The sequence below is a fragment of the Artemia franciscana genome, chromosome 2 (genome assembly GCF_032884065.1).
Source record: "Artemia franciscana chromosome 2, ASM3288406v1, whole genome shotgun sequence".
In the NCBI taxonomy this organism is placed as follows: domain Eukaryota; kingdom Metazoa; phylum Arthropoda; class Branchiopoda; order Anostraca; family Artemiidae; genus Artemia; species Artemia franciscana.
The window spans coordinates 13,426,821-13,451,459 of record NC_088864.1 but is presented as its reverse complement, the minus strand read 5'-3'; the positions used below and the strand labels follow the sequence as shown (position 1 = coordinate 13,451,459).

Below are 24,639 nucleotides of genomic sequence, written 5' to 3'. Positions count from 1 at the left end.
AATTGTTAATCATCAGTTATTTAATTATTATTCAATAAAGAAATTAAACCAAAATTAATTATTATATCAAATTCAATTTAATTAATTATTCAATAAAAAATGTAATTTAAAATAAAATTCCGTTTATCCGTAAATCCAAGTTTATATTAATATAAACTAAAATTTTTTAGTTTATAAAATAAAACTAAATTAACTATACGATCAAAAAACTTAGTTATAATAATCAATGATTTAATCATAATTCAACAGTTAAATAAACTAAAATTAATTACCTAATTAAATTCAATCTAAATAATTATTCATATATTCAACCAAAATTTAAATTTAAGCTAAAATTCTATGAACAATACTTCAGAAAATACAACAAAAATACGCATTTGCTCATCAATTTTCTTCTTCATCTGTTGTTACAGCTAGGTTAGATGGCGGTGAGGGTGCAATAACAACCGATTTTTCCAATGCGATAATTCTGTTTGTTAAAATTAATTCAGCCCCTGTGATTCAGCCATTACAGAGTCAAGCGATTTTTTTTTTTTTGGGGGGGGGGTTACATGACGGTGTTTCAACAGTCAATGCAATGCAAGCAACTTCGTCAGCAGCTGCATCTGCCACTTCTGTGGCTTTCCATTGCAGTCGTGGCATTAATTAAGATATTAATCTTATTAAGATATTCAGGTTAAGAATTTAAACTATCAAATTCATCATCACAAAAACTGATCATAATAACAAAATCGTAACTATAAAAAGCTCAGTAGCTGCATCTTCCACGGCTTTCCGTGGCAGCCATGGCAAGAATTGTTTATTTAATAACTTAAACTATCAAATTCATCATCATAAATTCAATAAGGTATTCAAACTCAGCGTTTCACTGACTTCGACTGTCAAGCTAAAATTCAATGAAAAATGCACAATTCAATTAACTGTTCGGTTAAGAAAATCTAGTTATTAATCCATCAATTATTTAAGTATTATTATTTAATAAGTAAATTAAACTAAAATTAATTCATCTGATTCCTATTTAACTCGACCTGTTTTATGTTGAAAGAAACTAGTAAAAATTTAGAGTTTAATTGAAAATTGGGGCCAAATCAAAAATGTGTATATCGGCTCTTTGACTGACAATAATCACTATTACATTAAAACGATTAAACGATTATACACGATTAAAACTATTATAACAACAATTCAATTAAAAAACCTAATTATTAATCATCATTTAATTATAATTAAATAATTAAATTAAACTGAAATTATTTATTTAACCAAATAAAACCTAATTATTTATTCAATCAAAAATAAAATTTAAACTAAAATTCAATGAAAAACACTCAATATAACTATTCGATTAAAAAACCCTATTATTAATCATCAATTATTTCATTGCTCTTCAATAATTAAATTAAACCAAAATTAATCATTTGAACAAATTCAATCTAATTAATTATTCAATCAAAATTACGATTTAAACTAAAATTCAATGAAAAATACTCAATTCAAACAACTATTCGATTAAAAACGTAATTATCAATCTACTTACTTGGCTAGCTTCATCCCTTTTCTTCTTTGACTTCTTAGCTTTCAAAGACTTCAATAAGGTAAAAATAAGGTTTAGCAGTGAAGTGGATAGGCAGGCCACCTGCAAGAAAACAAACAAATTTTGATAATACTTATGGAGCTCTAACACAGATTATCAAGACGTTGTATTATTGTACCTTATAAAATATACTCTCGATATTGTACCTTATAACTAGTATTAAAAAAAACATGTTGTTTACACAAGTTAGCGCAAACTTTTAGGGACCAATAAAGATAACAACAGATACAGCTGCAAATCCAGGGTAAGGACACCGATGCCAAGTCACGAAAATTTATGAGGGGGAGGAAATTTTTGATTTGGTGAATAAAGATAAAAATGTGCATTTTTCAAAATAAAACTTGTTTTTTCCAATTTTTAAAATGGAAACACCAAAGATATCTTTTTTTAAATCGGGGAGGGGTAGTCATCCCACCCCTTTAATTGGCATTCTTGGCTAGGAAGTCAACTAAAATTGTTCCAAAGAACACCTCCGGAAAATTTAATCCTAAAAACGCGCTCTCTCGGAAGCTTTGGACCTACTTATCAAGCTCTAAAATCTTTTGATGCGTTCCAAGATTACCTATCTTACAAGCCCCATTATCTGTCCTTAGCGTGTTACGAGACGTAATTGACGTCAGAGGTTAGTAGGATTACTACTTGAAACGGTCTGGATTTGGTGTCAGATAAGTTACACCGACTTCCCCTGAAAAATCCCAGATTTTGCTTTATCAACGACTTCTTGTTGTTTATTGGACCAATCTTGAGGGGGGGGGGGAGCTCCTTTCGCGCCGACATGCATATGAAAACTGACTTAGCACCTACCTCAAAAATTAAAATGACAAAGTAAACACTGGATGAATTAACGCAGCCAAAAACGAACAGAGATTAAAATGAATAGTTAAGGCAAACGTAAAATGAGCAGAAATCACCGCAAATCAGATCTGGGCTACCTACTCCTCAAACCCTCTAAAGACTATAATGTAATTAAAAACCCTCCTTATTCTGGAATATAATATTAAAACCTCTTCTAAAGACTCTATGAACTTAAAACCTTCCTTATTCTGGAATGTAATGTTAAAACCCTCCTTATTCTGGAACGTAGTATTAAAACCCTCTTCTAAAAACTCTATGAATTTCAAACCCTTCTTATTCTGGCACTTATTTGGTGCCTTTTAAAGAATGGCTTATTAATAAGTTTCTTAAATGTATGAACAGAATTATATAGGTTTGTTCTTAAGAAAGTTAGGGCAACTGGACGAGAAACATAGCAAATTTTTTTTTTGGTTAGTCAGAATAACAAACAAACATGTTATATTGAAAGACAACTAGAATATTCAGGCAAACAAACGAAGAAAATAAAGAAGAATAAGAAATAAAAAACACACTCCCACTAAAAATCTTCTGATACCCTCTAAAGATTCAAAATAAGAATACTGGGTTACACGGGAATGAGGTGGGAAGTCCATTCGTTGTACGTTGTAGATCTACGTTGCATGGGCAATGTAAGGCGTAGCGGAAACCTTTTTTCAGCTTCGCTGAGTAAAGTGTTTCGAAAGCAACACTTTGGTTTTGTTTCCTCGCTTCGATTAAACACTAATCTGTAAGGATCTTAAAATAAATACTAGGTACACCAACTCGAAAAAGTCCTCATTGCAACTAGCAAAAGTTGCAAACCCCTCATCTCTAAAGATGATTGTAGCCTAACAGCCGATCCTTACTTACAAGTCCCCTACATGTCTTACCACTGGAACCAAAGTGGTCTTACCATCAAATACACCGGAAACAAATAATAGGTACACCAACTAGCAAAAGTTGCGAAACCCCTCATTGCAGAAGATGATTATGAGCTAACAGCCGACTTTGGCTTAAAGCTCCCCTACATGTCTCACAATTAGTATCGGCCTATTTTTGGTTTCAGTGTGTACCTTACTACTAAAGTTGTCAACCCCTTGAAACTTTCAAACTGGTATATCTAGTGAAGGTATTTTTCTATCGAAAAATGGATGATATATATTTTTATCAGCTCATCAAGAGCTACTGACTGCCGTCGAAAAAAAAATCTATCTGTCTCAGTTCAAAAGTTGACTTTTTTGCCGTAGGCCAAGTTTCTAACGTCATTACTTAGAAAGGAGCAAAGGATAAACTCTAATTTCTTAGCAATGGGAGAATTTTTAAAGTTTAAGAGGTATATTTGATACCATTTTTGTATCAGCCTATTTTTGTTTTCAGTGTACACCTTACTATTGAAGTTGTCAACCCCTTTAAACTTTCAAACTTGTATATCTCATGAAGGAATCTTATACCAAAAAACGGAGGACATATACTTTGATTAGCTCATCAAGAGCTATCGACTGCCGTCGAAAAAAAATCTATCTGTCTTAGTTTAAAAGTTGACTTTTTTACCGTAGGCCGAATTTCTAACGTCACCATTTAGAAAGAAGCAAAGGATAAACTCTAATTTCTTTAGCAATGAGAGAACTTTTAAAGTTTAAGAAGTACATCTAATACCATTTCTCTACCCCAAGTGCAACACACGACAAAAAAGAAAATACGACAAAACCAAAATGTTGCTCTCGCTCCACAATTTGTAGTCTATATGTTGTCGTGGATGTCCAAAATCTGGTTAATGTCGACATTCACCGGTGAATGTCCGAAATTCTTTTTCTCTGCTTGGATTCAATTAGCTTTGCGAGTCAGCTTTTTCAGTCTTATGCAAGCTATGATGGTAAACGCTAAAGTTAGGTTAGATTATGTTAGTCTAGGCTAAATTTATTTATAAATATCAGAAATGGGTTAAAAACCTTAGGTAACAAACCGAAACTGTCATCATCAAACCTTGCATTAAACTGGAAAAGTTGACTCGCAAGGCTGACTAAGTCGAAGGAAAAAAAAAAGGTATTTTGGACATTCACCAATTTCGGACATTCATGGTAACATATACTTCAAAAACGACTTCTAATTTCACTACAGATTGTATCAAAGTAATTCTGAAGAATCATAGTCTTGCATAGGGATATCCATAAGCAAAAAACGATAAATACACCTTTAACAAAATGGTCGGCATCCATAAAATTTGGCATTCCAACAGTTTTTAAAGCCACTAATTATAAGTATTTGTCAATAGTTCAAAAGAGTATCAAAAGAACATTTATCGGCAGAAAACCCACATGTAATAAAAACTCGTACACCTCTATGTTACACCCAACACTTGAATTTCGTAGGACACTGGCCTCCCCTCGATTCAAGGGAGATAAACAACTCCGTGAAAGTGTTCATCGACGTGCCATGAAAATGCTATACAACCTAAGAACCCTCCCTTACCATGAAAGGCTTGCAGTATTAAAAATCACGACTCTTACCTACAGCAGAAAAAGAAGTGATGTCATCACAGCATTCAAGGATCTACACGCAAATTCCACATTAAGCATTCTCCCCATCAACCCCAACCAGAGTATCTGGAGAAATTCCCAGACAATTTGCCAACAAACTACTATCCGCAGGGAACACTGCCATTCCTACCCAAATATTGCTACAGTTTGGAACTCCTTAAGCAATTAAATCATCCAATCTCAAACCCTGAAGTCATTCAAGCTAGGTGTGGTAGAAAGAGTGGCGTCTACTCTGGGATATCCCAGAGTCATCAACCAAACTCTGAACACTGGCATGTATAACTCAAGGGGTCATTCTCCAACACCTGCATAAAGCAATTTAGGATTTGATGATGTCTGGCTGATATGAAACTCCGAATTTGGAAGGACCTCCGTTGGGATGACTTCTTGGCAATTTTGTTAGAGCTCACCCAAGATAATTAACCATACTAAAAATTGGTTACCTTACCTTATTCATTTTTAACTTTGAAGAAAATATGCAGCCCCAATGCTACAGCTACTGCCCATTTTGTTACACCAATTGCTGCTAGTATCACTGCTACATTTACCACATATGCAGTCCTACCATCACTGGTCCTTCCACAAGTACTCCTACCACTACTAACCATACCGCAGCTACAACTGCTACGACCATTCCTAACAGAGTACCCTGCCAATTCCTACCATGAGTACACCAGCGACGACAACATCTACCATGACTACCCCAAGCAAGGGTACTGCTATCAAAACTACTCTTAGAATGACTATTATTAATATGATACTAGTTATGGCCCAAAGCAAGGCTCCTGCTATCAAAACTATTCTTACAACGACTATTACTACCATGAACTACTACAATTGCCACTAGTTTTGGCCAATATTTTGTTTATTTTAGATTAATTCCTCTCTAAAGACAAGAGTGTCGTTTACACTTTACAAATACAACAAATTTTAAAAATTCAAATATTATAACATGTAAAAAAGCCAAAATATTGCTCGAATCAAGAAAAATATAGATTTTTGATATCAGTATAAAAAATCTAATAAGAAGTCTTCAATAATTATTTGTTTCAATCTAAATTAAGGATATTGTCTCAATGTCTCAATTACATGATTATGGGCAATTGAATAAAAATTCTTTAACTATCATTTACAAAAATCTTAATTCAAGACATTGTCTAAAAAAGGATTGCATCAATACAGTAAATGTAGTAAACAGAAAGCCATAATAGAACCACGTGTTTACAACCCTTGAAATGGACTAACCGAACCATAATTTTCTTTCTTTCTTTAATGGTTCTTTTTTGGCTTTGTTTTTTTAGTATAAATAGGAATACCGTTATACCTCAACTTGAAAGTAAATTTTCTGTTTTAGGCAATATTGTATCACAGATTCTTCAAACTGAAATCTCTTCATCCCATCAATTAGCTCACATATGCTTGCCACATTCGCCACAAACAATTGACTGTTGCTATCAAAGTCAACCAAACTTTCAATACATTTGGCAAAGGCAGAAACAATCTCAATCTCTTTACTTGCCAACAGAGCACTAATCTTTGGAGTGAAAGGCATCGGTAATATTGTATTTCTATTTTCTTCTTTTATTTTTATCTCTTCAAGTTTACTTTCCAATTCGAGCCTTAATTTCGCTAGTTTTTCACATTTTGAATGAGTTACACCGTTGGCAACACCGTTGCTCAGTTGCTGAGACAAGGACCAATCAGCTGATTGGGTTAAGGCAATAAGAAGTGTATGGAGCAGTGTGTTGCGAAGCAATAAATAGGCACGTTCCATGTGATAGGTATCAGTCTTATTCTTTTTAATCTCGTCGTCTGATATATTGTCATATGATATGAAAGCGACGACGTCACGGTTGTCTATTAAGTCGGAGTTGTCATACCTATCAAGATCAGGATCTGCTCCAATTTCTCGAGCCGTGTCAAGTACCTGCAAGCATAGAAAACTTTACACAGAAGAAAATAACCAAGTGTACATAGTGAGGTTGGGGAGAGGCTCCCCTCCCCTGTGATACTGGTCGAAAGGCCCCACCCTCTGTCCCAAGAAAAATGAAAAATAGCATTCTGAAAATGTATTATACCATATTTTATCCCTTTTCAAAAGGAAAATTGATCTAATACCCCCTCCCCCCAAAGCTAGAATTGATCTATCAGTGAGTATTTCCAATAGATTGAGGAAATTTGATAGAAGGTTTTGTGGGGTGTTTTGGTCCCGACTTCGTCTATTCTGATCACCGAATATTTTGACTATATACACAATGGACCAATTGAACTTATAAATATTATGAGTCTTTTCTTTTTGATGATATATTCACAAAAATTCTATAAAAACTTTTAAAACACTTCAAACTTTATACAAAACACTTCCAACTCAATATGGATTAGTGGCACATTTTCTATTTGTAATCCTTCGCAGTTTGCAGATATGCTAATTCAAGATTTTAGGATAAAGATCGGCATTTACGATAAAGAAAGTTTTGTTTGACCATTTAAAAACCTTTTTATTATGTATTAATATTTTTCTTGAGTTAAGACTTCTAAAGACTAAAATTTTTTAGACTGTCTTTTTTAAATACGAGAAGAGCAACGATTTTCAGGAAAAAGTCAAATGAATTTTCTACGAGAATGGGGGTGCAGACCTTATAATATTTTTTGATCCATTAATATCTATATTTTTTATGTTTTAATATAACTCTTAATATGTTCTATATAATTTCAATATGTTTTAATAAGATAACTCTTATGTTTTAAAACTTACTTTATAATAATATAACTGTTTTAATAATTTAATAATATTAGATAACTTCGAAGACCACACTGCCTTTCCATGACGAAAGTAATCCAGTTAAATAATCTTTATATATATTCACTGTCAATTAAAAGGTTTAATCCCTATTTTGAACTGTTTTACTTTAATAATATTATGTTTTAATATAACTCTTAACATGTTCTATATAATTTAATATAATGAATATGTTTTAAAATTATGTTTTAATAATATAAATTATGTTTTAATATACTCTCTCAGCATTTTGACGGAGATTCAGTGCCCTATATATCAAAATACATCAAGATAGCGCCCATACCCGTTGAAAATATCTAAGCAGAGAAAAAGCTTAGGTTAAGGGAGCAGGAGCAGCAAAGACTGAAAAGCATCCTTAAACAAAACAGTTCTTAAAAGCAGAGGATGTGGATAATATCATCTAGCAATCATTACATTACATATAACGTAAACATTAATAAGTTTAATCTTGGAAGTAGTTTCCCTTAAGTCCAATTCACACGTGTAAACAGCTAGACATATATGTCTATGCATAATTATTATCTAACAACTATACCCTGCGTTCCATAAGGCGTATTACAATTGATCATAACTGGATAATGTAATCTGGTAATATTTTTATATTTTGAAGTTTCATCATGGGTATAGTTTCTTATATGTCCAATTCACACCTGTAAACAGCTAGACATATATGTCTATGCATAAGCATTATCTAGCAACCATACCCTGCGTTCAATACAACTTATTACAATCGATTATAATTGGGTAATATTATCTGGTAATCTCTTTATATTTTATATTTTAATCCTAGGAATAGTCTCTAAGTCCAATTCACACCTGGGATCAGCTAGACATATACGTCTATGCATAAGCAATATCTAGCAACCATACTCTGCGTTCAGTACAACTTATTACAATCGATTATAACTGGATGATGTCATCTGCTAATCTCTTTATATTTTAAAGTTTAATCCTGGGAATAGTCTCTAAGTCCAATTCACACCTGTGATCAGCTAGACATATACGTCTATGCATAAGCAATATCTAGCAACCATACCCTGCGTTCAATACAACTTATTACAATCGATCATAACTGGATAGTGTCATCTGATAATCTCTTTATATTTTTAAAGTTTCATCCTGGGAATAGTTTCTTTTCAGTTCTATTCCCATCTGTAATCAGCTAGACATAAATGTCTATGCACAAGCATTATCTAGCAACCATACCCTGCATTCAGTACGACTTATTATAATCGATTATAATTGGATAATGTCATCTGATAATCTCTTCATATTTTAAAGTTTAATCTTGGGAATAGTTTCTTTTAAGTCCAATTCACACGTGTAAACAGCTAGACATATATGTCTATGCATAATTATTATCTAACAACTATACCCTGCGTTCAATAGGACGTATTACAATTGATCATAACTGGATAATGTAATCTGGTAATATTTTTATATTTTGAAGTTTAATCATGGGTATAGTTTCTTATATGTCCAATTCACACCTGTAAACAGCTAGACATATATGTCTATGCATAAGCATTATCTAGCAACCATACCCTGCGTTCAATACAACTTATTACAATCGATTATAATTGGATGATGTCATCTGGTAATCTCTTTAAATTTTAAAGTTTAATTATGGGAATAGTTTCTTTTAAGTTCCATTCACACCTGTGATCAGCAAGACATATATGTCTATGCATAAACAATATCTAGCAGCCATACCTTGCGTTCAATACAACTTATTACAATCGATCATAATTGGGTAATATTATCAGGTAATCTCTTTATATTTTAATTTTAATCCTAGGAATAGTTTCTTTTAAGTTCTATTCCCATCTGTAATCAGCTAGACATATACGTCTATGCATAAGCAATATCTAGCAACCATACCCTGCGTTCAATACAACTTATTACAATCGATTATAATTGGATGATGTCATCTGGTAATCTCTTTATATTTTAAAGTTTAATCCTGGGAATAGTCTCTAAGTCCAATTCACACCTGTGATAAGCTAGACATATACGTCTATGCATAAGCAATATCTAGCAACCATCCCCTGCGTTCACTACAACTTATTGCAATCGATAATAATTGGATAACGTCATCTGATAATCTCTTTATATTTTAAATTTTAATCCTGGGAACAGTCTCTAAGTTCAATTCACACCTGTGATCAGCTAGACATATACGTCTATGCATAAGCAATAAATAGCAACCATACCCTGCGTTCAATAAAACTTATTACAATCGATTATAATTGGATGATGTCATCTGGTAATCTCTTTATATTTTAAAGTTTAATCCTGGGAATAGTCTCTAAGTCCAATTCACACCTGTGAACAGCTAGACATATAGGTCTATGTATAAGCAATATCTAGCAACCATACCCTGCGTTCAATACAACTGATTACAATCGATAATAATTGGATGATGTCATCTTGTAATCTCTTTATATTTTAAAGTTTCATCCTGGGAACAGTTTCTTTTAAGTTCTATTCCCATCTGTAATCAGCTAGACATATATGTCTATGCATAAGCATTATCTAGCAGCCTTACCCTGCGTTCAATACAACTTATTACAATCGTTCATAACTGGATAATGTTATCTGATATTCTCTTTATATTTTAAGTTTAATCCTAGGAATAGTTTCTTTTAAGTTCTATTTCCATCTGTAATCAGCTAGACATATATGTCTATGCGTAAGCATTATCTAGCAGCCATACCCTGCGTTCAATACAACTGATTACAATCGATCATAACTGGATAATATCATCTGGTAATCTCTTTATATTTTAAGTTAAATCCTAGGAATAGTTTCTTTTAAGTTCTATTCCCATCTGTAATCAGCTAGACATATACGTCTATGCGTAAGCAATATCTAGCAATCATACCCTGCGTTCAATACAACTTATTACAATCGATTATAATTGGATGATGTCATCTGGTAATCTCATTATATTTTATAGTTTAATCCTGGGAATAGTCTCTAAGTCCAATTCACACCTGGGATCAGCTAGACATATACGTCTATGCATAAGCAATATCTAGCAACCATACTCTGCGTTCAGTACAACTTATTACAATCGATTATAACTGGATGATGTCATCTGCTAATCTCTTTATATTTTAAAGTTTAATCCTGGGAATAGTCTCTAAGTCCAATTCACACCTGTGATCAGCTAGACATATACGTCTATGCATAAGCAATATCTAGCAACCATACCCTGCGTTCAATACAACTTATTACAATCGATCATAACTGGATAGTGTCATCTGATAATCTCTTTATATTTTTAAAGTTTCATCCTGGGAATAGTTTCTTTTCAGTTCTATTCCCATCTGTAATCAGCTAGACATAAATGTCTATGCACAAGCATTATCTAGCAACCATACCCTGCATTCAGTACGACTTATTATAATCGATTATAATTGGATAATGTCATCTGATAATCTCTTCATATTTTAAAGTTTAATCTTGGGAATAGTTTCTTTTAAGTCCAATTCATCCCTGTAATCAGCTAGACATATGTGTCTATGCATAAACACTATCTAGAAACCATGCCCTCGGTTCAATACAACTTATTGCAATCGATCATAGTCGGATAATGTCATCAAGTAATCTCTTTATATTTTAAAGTTTAATCCTGGAACTAGTTTCTTTTAAGTTCATTTCACATCTATGCTTAGCTCGACATATATGTCTATGCATAAGCATTATCTAGCAACCATAAACTACGCTCAATACAGCTTAATTGATTTCGTCATTGAAATCCATTCAAAAACCATTTTACTTCAGATTTACTGCTTTTCATTGGAGGCCGGTGATGAAAATAAGTTGCAGTTAGCTATATTAAATGCTGGGGTAATTTGCTTTCTCTCTTATAAGAAGCCTCGATTGGTCCTAGGGGACGATGGCTAAAAAACTGAAGTCCGGCTAAATAGACGTGTGAATGGGGTTTTAACTTTTTAGACGACCAGTTTTTTGTCCATACTGATATAAGGTAATACACCTGCCACTGATGGGTAACTACTTCATTTTAACCACGACTATCTTATTGGTCTTTTCCATCATCAGTAGTCGGCAGTTTTTTTTGGGGGGGATTTTAAAAGCAATTGGCAGCACTGACACTCCCTACTTTGGACAAATTAAGGATTATATATTTTTCTTCTTGTTTATATACAAGAATGCTACATTCACAAATAAATCAGTTAATATGGTTTAAGCTTTATATGAACTAGTAACATGTTTTTCTTCTTTTTTTTTCCACACAGACTGAAAAATGTACCTCTTGAATTCAAATTTTTAATAGCTAAAACAAAATAAAATAGCTAAAATTAGCCAAGAATAAATAAAAATAGATGAATGAAACAAAAAATTAGACAACTAAAATTAGATTGAAATGGTTTTCTTATGCAGAAATTCCAAGGTTTTTTCAAAACTCACAGTGGAGATATTTTACAATAGTATATCTTTCTGCAATTTTAGTAGGTTGTAAGTCAACCTATCTTTAGATGACCTTGAAAAAATTCGACTTTGTTCTAGCAAAAAAGGAAAGTAATAAAAATATTTTATGGAAATCAGTAGAGATTTGAATCAATTATTAGAAAATGTACTTGGAAATTCGCAAAAAAGCTGGAAAAATAACATCTGATAAAATATAATATGATACTGAAGTTTTTTCTCTATTTTTACGGAATTCGTTTATTTTCGCATAATTTTTTTTTGGCCTAAGTTTTGTCTTTTTAAGCAAAAAGGGGATATAAATCAATGGATTAACGACACACCGTGACTACAAGGGTCCTTGTGTCAGCCCTTTAAAGTGGTAATTGTAAAATTTAGTTAGAAATTTGGAGAAAATACTGGGAAATATAGCTTGTGACGAAATTTGACCTCATAAAGAAGCTTTTTCTTTTATCTTTACACATCTATTTCTTATGGATATCCAAAGCCGTATCCAGGAGAAGGGGGGAAGGGTTAGGGGGTTGGACGGACCCCTCGAAATTTTTCTCCGAATCCAAAAACGCAAAAAATTGCATATAAACAATTTTACATGCATTTTGTAACGTTTTCTTTGTATATTGCAAAGTTTATAAGAAACAACAAAAGGTTAATTACGACCCAATTGCGAGAAAAAATCGTAGATCAGAAATTACATCAGGGATCAGGAATTCTGGTAATGGTCGCACTACAATACCTTAGAACTTTCCCAGCCAAAATTTATTGTTATTTATTGATATGCATCTGTATAGAATACTCAGGAATTCCTAGAATTTTCTCGAATATTTCAAAGTTTATAAGAAACAACAACAAGAAAATGGTGAATTAGGACCACATTTTGAGAAAAAAATCATAGAAACCTTGTTATTTGGAGCTAAGTGTGCGCCCACATCGGGAATTATGGCAATAATTGCCCTTTAATACCTTAGAAATTCCCAGCCAAAATTTATTGTTAATTATTGATACACATCTCTATAGAAAACTCGGGAATTCATAGAATTTTCTCGAATATTACAAAGTTTATAAGAAACAACAACAAGAAAATGGCGAATTACGACCAAATTGTGAGAAAAAATCGTAGAAATCTTGTTGTTTGGAGCTAAGTGTGCGCCCACATTGGGAATTATGGTAATAATTGCCCTATAATACCTTAGAAATTCCCAGCCAAAATTTATTGTTAATTATTGATACACATCTCTATAGAAAACTCGGGAATTCATAGAATTTTCTCGAATATTACAAAGTTTATAAGAAACAACAACAAGAAAATGGTGAATTACGACCAAATTGTGAGAAAAAATCGTAGAAATCTTGTTGTTTGGAGCTAAGTGTGCGCCCACATTGGGAATTATGGTAATAATTGCCCTATAATACCTTAGAAATTCCCAGCCAAAATTTATTGTTAATTATTGATACACATCTCTAGAGAAAACTCGGGAATTCATAGAATTTTCTCGAATATTACAAAGTTTATAAGAAACAACAACAAGAAAATGGTGAATTACGACCAAATTGTGAGAAAAAATCGTAGAAATCTTGTTGTTTGGAGCTAAGTGTGCGCCCACATCGGGAATTATGGTAATAATTGCCCTATAATACATTAGAAAATTCCCAGCCAAAATTTATTGTTGTTTGGACTGTAGAAGGTTTATTGTCGAGGGGTTAATACAATTTTTAAATTCAAATATATTTTGAAGCTGAATATATAGTTGTTTCATGAAGGTATATAGTATATTGTCCAGGATTAATATAATTTTTTTAAACTAAATAAGATTCCAAGCAATAAATTTAATGGAAAAACGATATTAGACAGTAGATTGTTGAGTATCATGATCCAGATGATTCATGGTCAAAGAACAATATTATTTGTTACTGAATATGTTTTCAAATAAAAAGCTAATAAAGAAACAAAATAAAACCAGATGTAACATGGTTTATTGTCTAGGAATAACGTCATTTTTCAAGTAAAAGTGTTTTAAAAAAAGAATTTAGTGAAAAAAATATTAGAGAGTAGAAGGTTTATTGTCGGAGAATAATATCATTTTTCAACTGATTAGGTTTTAAAGCAAAAAAATATATAACGAAAAAAAGAATATTAGATGGCAGATCGTTTGTAGATGATTATCTTCGAGGAATAAGATTATTTGTCAACTTAATATGTTCTCAAACAATAATTTAGTGAAAAAAATATTAGAAGGTTGGTAGATGGTTTATCATCACTTAATAACATCATTTTTCAATTGATAGTGTTTTCAAGCAAGATTTATCATCGGGAAATAAGTTTATTTTCAAATGAATATGTCTTCAAACAAAAAAATTAGTGAAAAAAAATACTAGACGGTGGATGATTTATCGTTGGAAAATAATACCATTTTTCAACTGATTAGGTTATCAAGCAAAAACATATAGCGTAATGAAAAAAAATATAGATGCCAGATCGTTTGCAGATGATTTATCGTCATGGAATAAGATTATTTTCCGACTGAATATGTTTTCAAACAAAACATTTGGTGAAAAAATTCAATTGAAAAAAAATGAATAATTCATAACAATCACTTTCGTTATCCACGCTTAAACAAAGATAGTAGCAATGAATATTGGCACATTTCCAATCAATAAATTGAATTTAGGAAATCGTAAAAATAGCTTTAAAACCTAAATTTTCCCAATGGGGTTATCGTGGGGAGGGTTGAAAATTTAGAGTAAAATAAGTACCTGATTGTGCGAATGTGCCAGAAACGCCAAACTCAACAGCATATTCTCAGTAGTCGCCATAGCAAACTGAAGTGACTCTTCTAGCCTCCTTTGGAAATTAACCATCTCTGGAATTTTGGCATAATTCCCAAATTTATAGCACGATATCAAATGTTCTGGAGATTCACGTACGCTGGCAGAGAAAAAGCGAAGGGTTTGAGCGTAAATAGCAGCTGCTGATTTGACCTGACCCAGAGGTAGTAGCTTATGTACAAGGATGTGTGATAGCGAATCCAGCTGAATATACTTTATATCCAGGGTTTCATAAGTCTGCTGAGCTCCATAGCCACCACCTAGAATAGTGATACATTAATAATTAAGTCTGCTGAGCTCCATAGCCACCACCTAGAATAGTGATACATTAATAATTAAGTCTGCTGAGCTCCATAGCCACCACCTAGAATAGTGATACATTAATAATTAAGTCTGCTGAGCTCCATAGCCACCACCTAGAATAGTGATACATTAATAATTAAGTCTGCTGAGCTCCATAGCCACCACCTAGAATAGTGATACATTAATAATTAAGTCTGCTGAGCTCCATAGCCACCACCTAGAATAGTGATACATTAATAATTAAGTCTGCTGAGCTCCATAGCCACCACCTAGAATAGTGATACATTATTAATTAAGTCTGCTGAGCTCCATAGCCACCACCTAGAATAGTGATACATTAATAATTAAGGAAACAAATGATTGTATGTAAATTGTATTATGTTATATTACATGTATTAAGTTATATTTGTTAAGCTATGATTTATTCACTGTTTGTCCACTTGAGTTTTTATAATACCGTCTTTATTTTCATTCATTCTTTTGTATTTATTTGCTCTGTCACATTGTTTGTTTGCTTTTCCATTTTTTTTCTTTATGTTTTTTTTGTTGTTCTGTTTTTCGTCTCACGTAAACTATGCTTTTGAGTCAAAACTAATATACTGATATTTTTTTTAATAAATAATAAAATGAAAATTAAATTATAGCATATTTTATAAATTACATTAAATATGTTATGTTACTAATTACATCATCGTATGGGTCCCACAAGTCTGCTGAGCTCTATATCCACCACCTAGAATATTAATATATTAATAATTAAGGATATAAATAATTGTATATTAATTGTATCATATTATATTAATTGTATTAAGTTATATCTGTTATCACATAACGTTATATTTCATTTTACGATTATATTAATGTATAGCTATATTATAATTAAATTGTAGTGCATTATACAAATTATACTAAATGTGTTTTAGCAGTAGTTACATCATCGTATGGGTCTCATAAGTCTGGTGAGCTTCACCTAGAATATTGATATGCATTTATTAAGGATATAAAAAATTGTATGTTAATTGTATTAAAATATGTTAAATGTATTAAATCATATTTGCAATCATATAACATTGTATCCTTATTTTAAAATTACATCATTTTATAATTATATTATAATTACATTTTAGTGCATTAGATAGATTGTATTTAATATGTTATATTAACAACTGTACCATCGTATGACTTTCCCAAGTTTTATGAGCTCCATTTTCACCACCTAGCGTATTAATATAATAATTAATTTATGTTAAATCATATTGTAATTACATTGTAGTGTATTCTATAATGTGCATTAAATGTGTTATATTAATGACTATATCATCGTTTGGGTCTCACAAGTCTGTTAATTCCCATATTCACCACCTTGAATATTAATATAGTTATTAAGGACATAAATAATTCTATGTTAATTGTATTAAGTTATATTTGCAATCGTATAGCATTATATTATTTCATAACATAGTTATTAAACTGAAGATTCGAGCACCCTAAATGAAAATGAATAATTTTATTTTTGAGAATTTAGTTTTAGAATTTAGTTGGAATTTAGTTTTGAGAGTACATGTTGAAAGAATAGGTTTGAAAATCAATGCTAAGAAGCCTAAGTCGCTAAATCTGGGAATAAGTAAAGGTGAAGAGGTGACGTTGAGTAACGAGAAGATCGAACAAGTTGACAGCTCCACTTAACTACGTATTATTATTAGTAAAGACCGTGGGTGCAGTGAAGACGTTAAAATTAATAGCCATGGCCCAGGGTGGTTTTTCACAGTCGAAAAAAGTTTGGAAGCATAGGAGGAGTATCGCTAGTTGTTTTCCAGAGAAACTGCCTACAGATTGTTTTGAGTACCCAATGACTGACCGTATCACAAGAAGTAACCTCTACGAAAAATGTGGTTGAATCTCGTTTTATAGGATTATAATAAGAGAAAGATTGAGATGGCTAGGGCATGTTTTCCGGATGAAGAATGACAGATTGCTAAAGACCTCCTTGTTGGCTAACCATTAAGGTCAAAATGAAAATCAGGTCGCCTCCGAACGGGTTAGGAGGATGTAGTTGGTAAAGATTCAAGGGAAAGAAGAACTTCTTGGGAGGATGTAAAGAGGAAGCTATTGAATAAAGTTGGATGGAGAAGGGGCATGCGTAGCTGTGTTGGCCTCAGGCGGCTTTGTGCTGCAATGCGTTGTTAGTAGTAGTAATTAAATTATGGTACATTAGAGAAACTGTTTTAAATTTATTCTATTTATATATGCTAATAACTGTATCATTGTATGGGTGTCATAACGTTCATGAGCTCCATATCCACCATCTAGAATAGCGCTATTATAATTAAGAATATAAATAATTTCATGTCTATAATGTGTATAAATATTTGTAGCTAAAATTTGGGAAGTGGAAGGGTCTAGGGGTGCCCACTTCAAGGCAAACGATACTGCAATAATAAAGGCATTCTAATGTTCTTAGCAACGTTTACTAATCCAGAAGAGGGAGGGAAATGGTGAAAATTAGTAACTCACATGGTACGGCTTTGAATATTTACAAAGAGCATAACGAAAATAAAGATTTTTTTTTTAAATAGGTTGAATACCAATTTTCACAAATAAGTACACACGCCTCGAGACATCAAGGGCAGCATGGGCTTGAAGCCCTCTCCAATCTTTGTGTACTTTCCTGCCCGCAACTAACAACGTTGCGTAGCAACCAACAACGCTGTGGTGTAGAAAAACCTATACAACACAAGAGAAGGCCTTACCCTCGGAGGTTTCCAGGTTAAAATTAAATTTTAGCTCTTGTGGGGGCGCTGTATGGGTAAAGCTAGGCTTCTCTAAGCCTGGTGCTTTTTAGCTTCAAACAAAACCCGTCTAGTAAAAACTCAGCTGAACCGAGCTTATAAAAATGACTTAAAACCTTTGCAAGTTTTATATAATATGGAAATGCATGGGTTCAGCAAGGCTTCTCCTAGGCTTCTCTAAGCCGGGTGCTTTTTAGCTTCAACGAAAAACCGTAGAGTAAAAACTCAGCTAAGGCGAGCTTATAAAAATGTCTCAAAACCTTTGCAGGTTTTATATGATATGAAAATGTATTGATCAAGCTAGGCTTCTCTAAGCCGGGTGCTTTTTAGCTTTAAAGAAAAACCGTCGAGTAAAAACTCAGCTAAGGCGAGCTTATAAAAATGTCTCAAAACCTTTGCAGGTTTTACATGATATGAAAATGTATGGGTAAAGCTAGGCTTCTCTAAGCCGGGTGCTTTTTAGCTTCAACGAAAAACCGTAGAGTAAAAACTCAGCTGAGACGAGCTTATAAAAATGTCTCAAAACCTTTGCAGGTTTTATATGATATGAAAATGTATTGATCAAGCTAGGCTTCTCTAAGCCTGGTGCTTTTTAGCTTTAAAGAAAAACCATCGAGTAAAAACTCAGCTAAGGCGAGCTAATAAAAATGTCTCAAAACCTTTGCAGGTTTTATATGATATGAAAATGTATTGATCAAGCTAGGCTTCTCTAAGCCGGGTGCTTTTTAGCTTCAAAGAAAAACCGTACAATAAAAACTCAGCTGAGACGAGCTTATAAAAATGTCTCAAAACCTTTGCAGGTTTTATATGATATGAAAATGTATTGATCAAGCTAGGCTTCTCTAAGCCGGGTGCTTTTTAGCTTCAAAGAAAAACCGTACAGTAAAAACTCAGCTGAGACGAGCTTATAAAAATGTCTCAAAACCTTTGCAGGTTTTATATGATATGAAAATGTATTGATCAAGCTAGGCTTCTCTAAGCCGGGTGCTTTTTAGCTTCAAAGAAAAGCCGTACAGTAAAAACTCAGCTGAGACGAGCTTATAAAAATGTCTCAAAACCTTTGCAGGTTTTATATGATATGAAAATGTATTGATCAAGCTAGGCTTCTCTAAGCCGGGTGCTTTTTAGCTTTAAAGAAAAACCGTCGGGTAAAAACTCAGCTAAGGCGAGCTTATAAAAATGTCTCAAAACCTTTGCAGGTTTTATATGATATGAAAATGTATTGATCAAGCTAGGCTTCTCTAAGCCGGGTGCTTTTTAGATTCAAAGAAAAACCGTACAGTAAAAACTCAGCTAAGGCGAGCTTATAAAAATGTCTCAAAACCTTTGCAGGTTTTATATGATATGAAAATGTATGGGTAAAGCTAGGCTTCTCTAAGCCGGGTGCTTTTTAGCTTCAAAGAAAAACCGTACAGTAAAAACTCAGCTAAGGCGAGCTTATAAAAATGTCTCAAAACCTTTGCAGGTTTTACATGATATGAAAATGTATGGGTAAAGCTAGGCTTCTCTAAGCCGGGTGCTTTTTAGCTTCAAAGAAAAACCGTACAGTAAAAACTCAGCTGAGACGAGCTTATAAAAATGTCTCAAAACCTTTGCAGGTTTTATATGATATGAAAATGTATTGATCAAGCTAGGCTTCTCTAAGCCGGGTGCTTTTTAGCTTCAAAGAAAAACCGTAAAGAAAAAACTCAGCTGAGACGAGCTTATAAAAATGTCTCAAAACCTTTGCAGGTTTTATATGATATGAAAATGTATTGATAAGCTAGGCTTCTCTAAGCCGGGTGCTTTTTAGCTTCAAAGAAAAACCGTAAAGAAAAAACTCAGCTGAGACGAGCTTATAAAAATGTCTCAAAACCTTTGCAGGTTTTATGATATGAAAATGTATTGATAAGCTAGGCTTCTCTAAGCCGGGTGCTTTTTAGCTTCAAAGAAAAACCGTAAGTAAAAACTCAGCTGAGACGAGCTTATAAAAATGTCTCAAAACCTTTGCAGGTTTTATATGATATGAAAATGTATTGATCAAGCTAGGCTTCTCTAAGCCGGGTGCTTTTTAGATTCAAAGAAAAACCGTACAGTAAAAACTCAGCTAAGGCGAGCTTATAAAAATGTCTCAAAACCTTTGCAGGTTTTACATGATATGAAAATGTATGGGTAAAGCTAGGCTTCTCTAAGCCGGGTGCTTTTTAGCTTCAAAGAAAAACCGTACAGTAAAAACTCAGCTGAGACGAGCTTATAAAAATGTCTCAAAACCTTTGCAGGTTTTATATGATATGAAAATGTATTGATCAAGCTAGGCTTCTCTAAGCCGGGTGCTTTTTAGCTTCAAAGAAAAACCGTACAGTAAAAACTCAGCTGAGACGAGCTTATAAAAATGTCTCAAAACCTTTGCAGGTTTTATATGATATGAAAATGTATTGATCAAGCTAGGCTTCTCTAAGCCGGGTGCTTTTTAGATTCAAAGAAAAACCGTACAGTAAAAACTCAGCTAAGGCGAGCTTATAAAAATGTCTCAAAACCTTTGCAGGTTTTATATGATATGAAAATGTATTGATCAAGCTAGGCTTCTCTAAGCCGGGTGCTTTTTAGCTTCAAAGAAAAACCGTACAGTAAAAACTCAGCTGAGACGAGCTTATAAAAATGTCTCAAAACCTTTGCAGGTTTTATATGATATGAAAATGTATGGGTAAAGCTAGGCTTCTCTAAGCCGGGTGCTTTTTAGCTTCAAAGAAAAACCGTACAGTAAAAACTCAGCTGAGACGAGCTTATAAAAATGTCTCAAAACCTTTGCAGGTTTTATATGATATGAAAATGTATTGATCAAGCTAGGCTTCTCTAAGCCGGGTGCTTTTTAGATTCAAAGAAAAACCGTACAGTAAAAACTCAGCTAAGGCGAGCTTATAAAAATGTCTCAAAACCTTTGCAGGTTTTACATGATATGAAAATGTATTGGGTAAAGCTAGGCTTCTCTAAGCCGGGTGCTTTTTAGCTTCAAAGAAAAACCGTACAGTAAAAACTCAGCTGAGACGAGCTTATAAAAATGTCTCAAAACCTTTGCAGGTTTTATATGATATGAAAATGTATTGATCAAGCTAGGCTTCTCTAAGCCGGGTGCTTTTTAGCTTCAAAGAAAAACCGTACAGTAAAAACTCAGCTGAGACGAGCTTATAAAAATGTCTCAAAACCTTTGCAGGTTTTATATGATATGAAAATGTATTGATCAAGCTAGGCTTCTCTAAGCCGGGTGCTTTTTAGATTCAAAGAAAAACCGTACAGTAAAAACTCAGCTAAGGCGAGCTTATAAAAATGTCTCAAAACCTTTGCAGGTTTTATATGATATGAAAATGTATTGATCAAGCTAGGCTTCTCTAAGCCGGGTGCTTTTTAGATTCAAAGAAAAACCGTACAGTAAAAACTCAGCTAAGGCGAGCTTATAAAAATGTCTCAAAACCTTTGCAGGTTTTATATGATATGAAAATGTATTGATCAAGCTAGGCTTCTCTAAGCCGGGTGCTTTTTAGCTTCAAAGAAAAACCGTACAGTAAAAACTCAGCTAAGGCGAGCTTATAAAAATGTCTCAAAACCTTTGCAGGTTTTATATGATATGAAAATGTATTGATCAAGCTAGGCTTCTCTAAGCCGGGTGCTTTTTAGCTCAAAGAAAAACCGTACAGTAAAAACTCAGCTGAGACGAGCTTATAAAAATGTCTCAAAACCTTTGCAGGTTTTATATGATATGAAAATGTATTGATCAAGCTAGGCTTCTCTAAGCCGGGTGCTTTTTAGCTTCAAAGAAAAACCGTACAGTAAAAACTCAGCTGAGAACGAGCTTATAAAAATGTCTCAAAACCTTTGCAGGTTTTATATGATATGAAAATGTATTGATCAAGCTAGGCTTCTCTAAGCCGGGTGCTTTTTAGCTTCAAAGAAAAACCGTACAGTAAAAACTCAGCTAAGGCGAGCTTATAAAAATGTCTCAAAACCTTTGCAGGTTTTATATGATATGAAAATGTATTGATCAAGCTAGGCTTCTCTAAGCCGGGTGCTTTTTAGCTTCAAAGAAAAACCGTACAGTAAAAACTCAGCTAAGGCGAGCTTATAAAAATGTCTCAAAACCTTTGCAGGTTTTATATGATATGAAAATGTATTGATCAAGCTAGGCTTCTCTAAGCCGGGTGCTTTTTAGCTTCAAAGAAAAACCGTACAGTAAAAACTCAGCTGAGACGAGCTTATAAAAATGTCTCAAAACCTTTGCAGGTTTTATATGATATGAAAATGTATTGATCAAGCTAGGCTTCTCTAAGCCGGGTGCTTTTTAGATTCAAAGAAAAACCGTACAGTAAAAACTCAGCTAAGGCGAGCTTATAAAAATGTCTCAAAACCTTTGCAGGTTTTATATGATATGAAAATGTATTGATCAAGCTAGGCTTCTCTAAGCCGGGTGCTTTTTAGCTTCAAAGAAAAACCGTACAGTAAAAACTCAGCTAAGGCGAGCTTATAAAAATGTCTCAAAACCTTTGCAGGTTTTACATGATATGAAAATGTATGGGTAAAGCTAGGCTTCTCTAAGCCGGGTGCTTTTTAGCTTCAAAGAAAAACCGTACAGTAAAAACTCAGCTGAGACGAGCTTATAAAAATGTCTCAAAACCTTTGCAGGTTTTATATGATATGAAAATGTATTGATCAAGCTAGGCTTCTCTAAGCCGGGTGCTTTTTAGCTTCAAAGAAAAACCGTACAGTAAAAACTCAGCTAAGACGAGCTTATAAAAATGTCTCAAAACCTTTGCAGGTTTTATATGATATGAAAATGTATTGATCAAGCTAGGCTTCTCTAAGCCGGGTGCTTTTTAGATTCAAAGAAAAACCGTACAGTAAAAACTCAGCTAAGGCGAGCTTATAAAAATGTCTCAAAACCTTTGCAGGTTTTATATGATATGAAAATGTATTGATCAAGCTAGGCTTCTCTAAGCCGGGTGCTTTTTAGATTCAAAGAAAAACCGTACAGTAAAAACTCAGCTAAGGCGAGCTTATAAAAATGTCTCAAAACCTTTGCAGGTTTTACATGATATGAAAATGTATGGGTAAAGCTAGGCTTCTCTAAGCCGGGTGCTTTTTAGCTTCAAAGAAAAACCGTACAGTAAAAACTCAGCTGAGACGAGCTTATAAAAATGTCTCAAAACCTTTGCAGGTTTTATATGATATGAAAATGTATTGATCAAGCTAGGCTTCTCTAAGCCGGGTGCTTTTTAGCTTCAAAGAAAAACCGTACAGTAAAAACTCAGCTAAGGCGAGCTTATAAAAATGTCTCAAAACCTTTGCAGGTTTTACATGATATGAAAATGTATGGGTAAAGCTAGGCTTCTCTAAGCCGGGTGCTTTTTAGCTTCAAAGAAAAACCGTACAGTAAAAACTCAGCTGAGACGAGCTTATAAAAATGTCTCAAAACCTTTGCAGGTTTTATATGATATGAAAATGTATTGATCAAGCTAGGCTTCTCTAAGCCGGGTGCTTTTTAGCTTCAAAGAAAAACCGTACAGTAAAAACTCAGCTAAGACGAGCTTATAAAAATGTCTCAAAACCTTTGCAGGTTTTATATGATATGAAAATGTATTGATCAAGCTAGGCTTCTCTAAGCCGGGTGCTTTTTAGATTCAAAGAAAAACCGTACAGTAAAAACTCAGCTAAGGCGAGCTTATAAAAATGTCTCAAAACCTTTGCAGGTTTTATATGATATGAAAATGTATTGATCAAGCTAGGCTTCTCTAAGCCGGGTGCTTTTTAGCTTCAAAGAAAAACCGTACAGTAAAAACTCAGCTAAGGCGAGCTTATAAAAATGTCTCAAAACCTTTGCAGGTTTTACATGATATGAAAATGTATGGGTAAAGCTAGGCTTCTCTAAGCCGGGTGCTTTTTAGCTTCAAAGAAAAACCGTACAGTAAAAACTCAGCTGAGACGAGCTTATAAAAATGTCTCAAAACCTTTGCAGGTTTTATATGATATGAAAATGTATTGATCAAGCTAGGCTTCTCTAAGCCGGGTGCTTTTTAGCTTCAAAGAAAAACCGTACAGTAAAAACTCAGCTAAGACGAGCTTATAAAAATGTCTCAAAACCTTTGCAGGTTTTATATGATATGAAAATGTATTGATCAAGCTAGGCTTCTCTAAGCCGGGTGCTTTTTAGATTCAAAGAAAAACCGTACAGTAAAAACTCAGCTAAGGCGAGCTTATAAAAATGTCTCAAAACCTTTGCAGGTTTTATATGATATGAAAATGTATTGATCAAGCTAGGCTTCTCTAAGCCGGGTGCTTTTTAGATTCAAAGAAAAACCGTACAGTAAAAACTCAGCTAAGGCGAGCTTATAAAAATGTCTCAAAACCTTTGCAGGTTTTACATGATATGAAAATGTATGGGTAAAGCTAGGCTTCTCTAAGCCGGGTGCTTTTTAGCTTCAAAGAAAAACCGTACAGTAAAAACTCAGCTGAGACGAGCTTATAAAAATGTCTCAA

At 33.4% G+C, this 24,639-nt stretch overlaps 1 protein-coding gene across 1 annotated transcript in view; it reads right to left on the bottom strand.

Moving 5' to 3' along the window:
• Positions 1-24,639, bottom strand: part of LOC136037547 (N-alpha-acetyltransferase 25, NatB auxiliary subunit-like) — a 92,650-nt gene that overhangs the window by 6,451 nt on the left and 61,560 nt on the right. The window contains exons 10-12 of the mRNA XM_065720271.1: positions 14,972-15,303; positions 6,290-6,892; positions 1,538-1,636 (exon numbers count right to left, since the gene is read on the bottom strand). Of these exons, the coding sequence (XP_065576343.1) occupies positions 1,538-1,636; positions 6,290-6,892; positions 14,972-15,303 (1,034 nt within the window). The remainder of the gene's footprint in view (positions 1-1,537; positions 1,637-6,289; positions 6,893-14,971; positions 15,304-24,639) is intronic.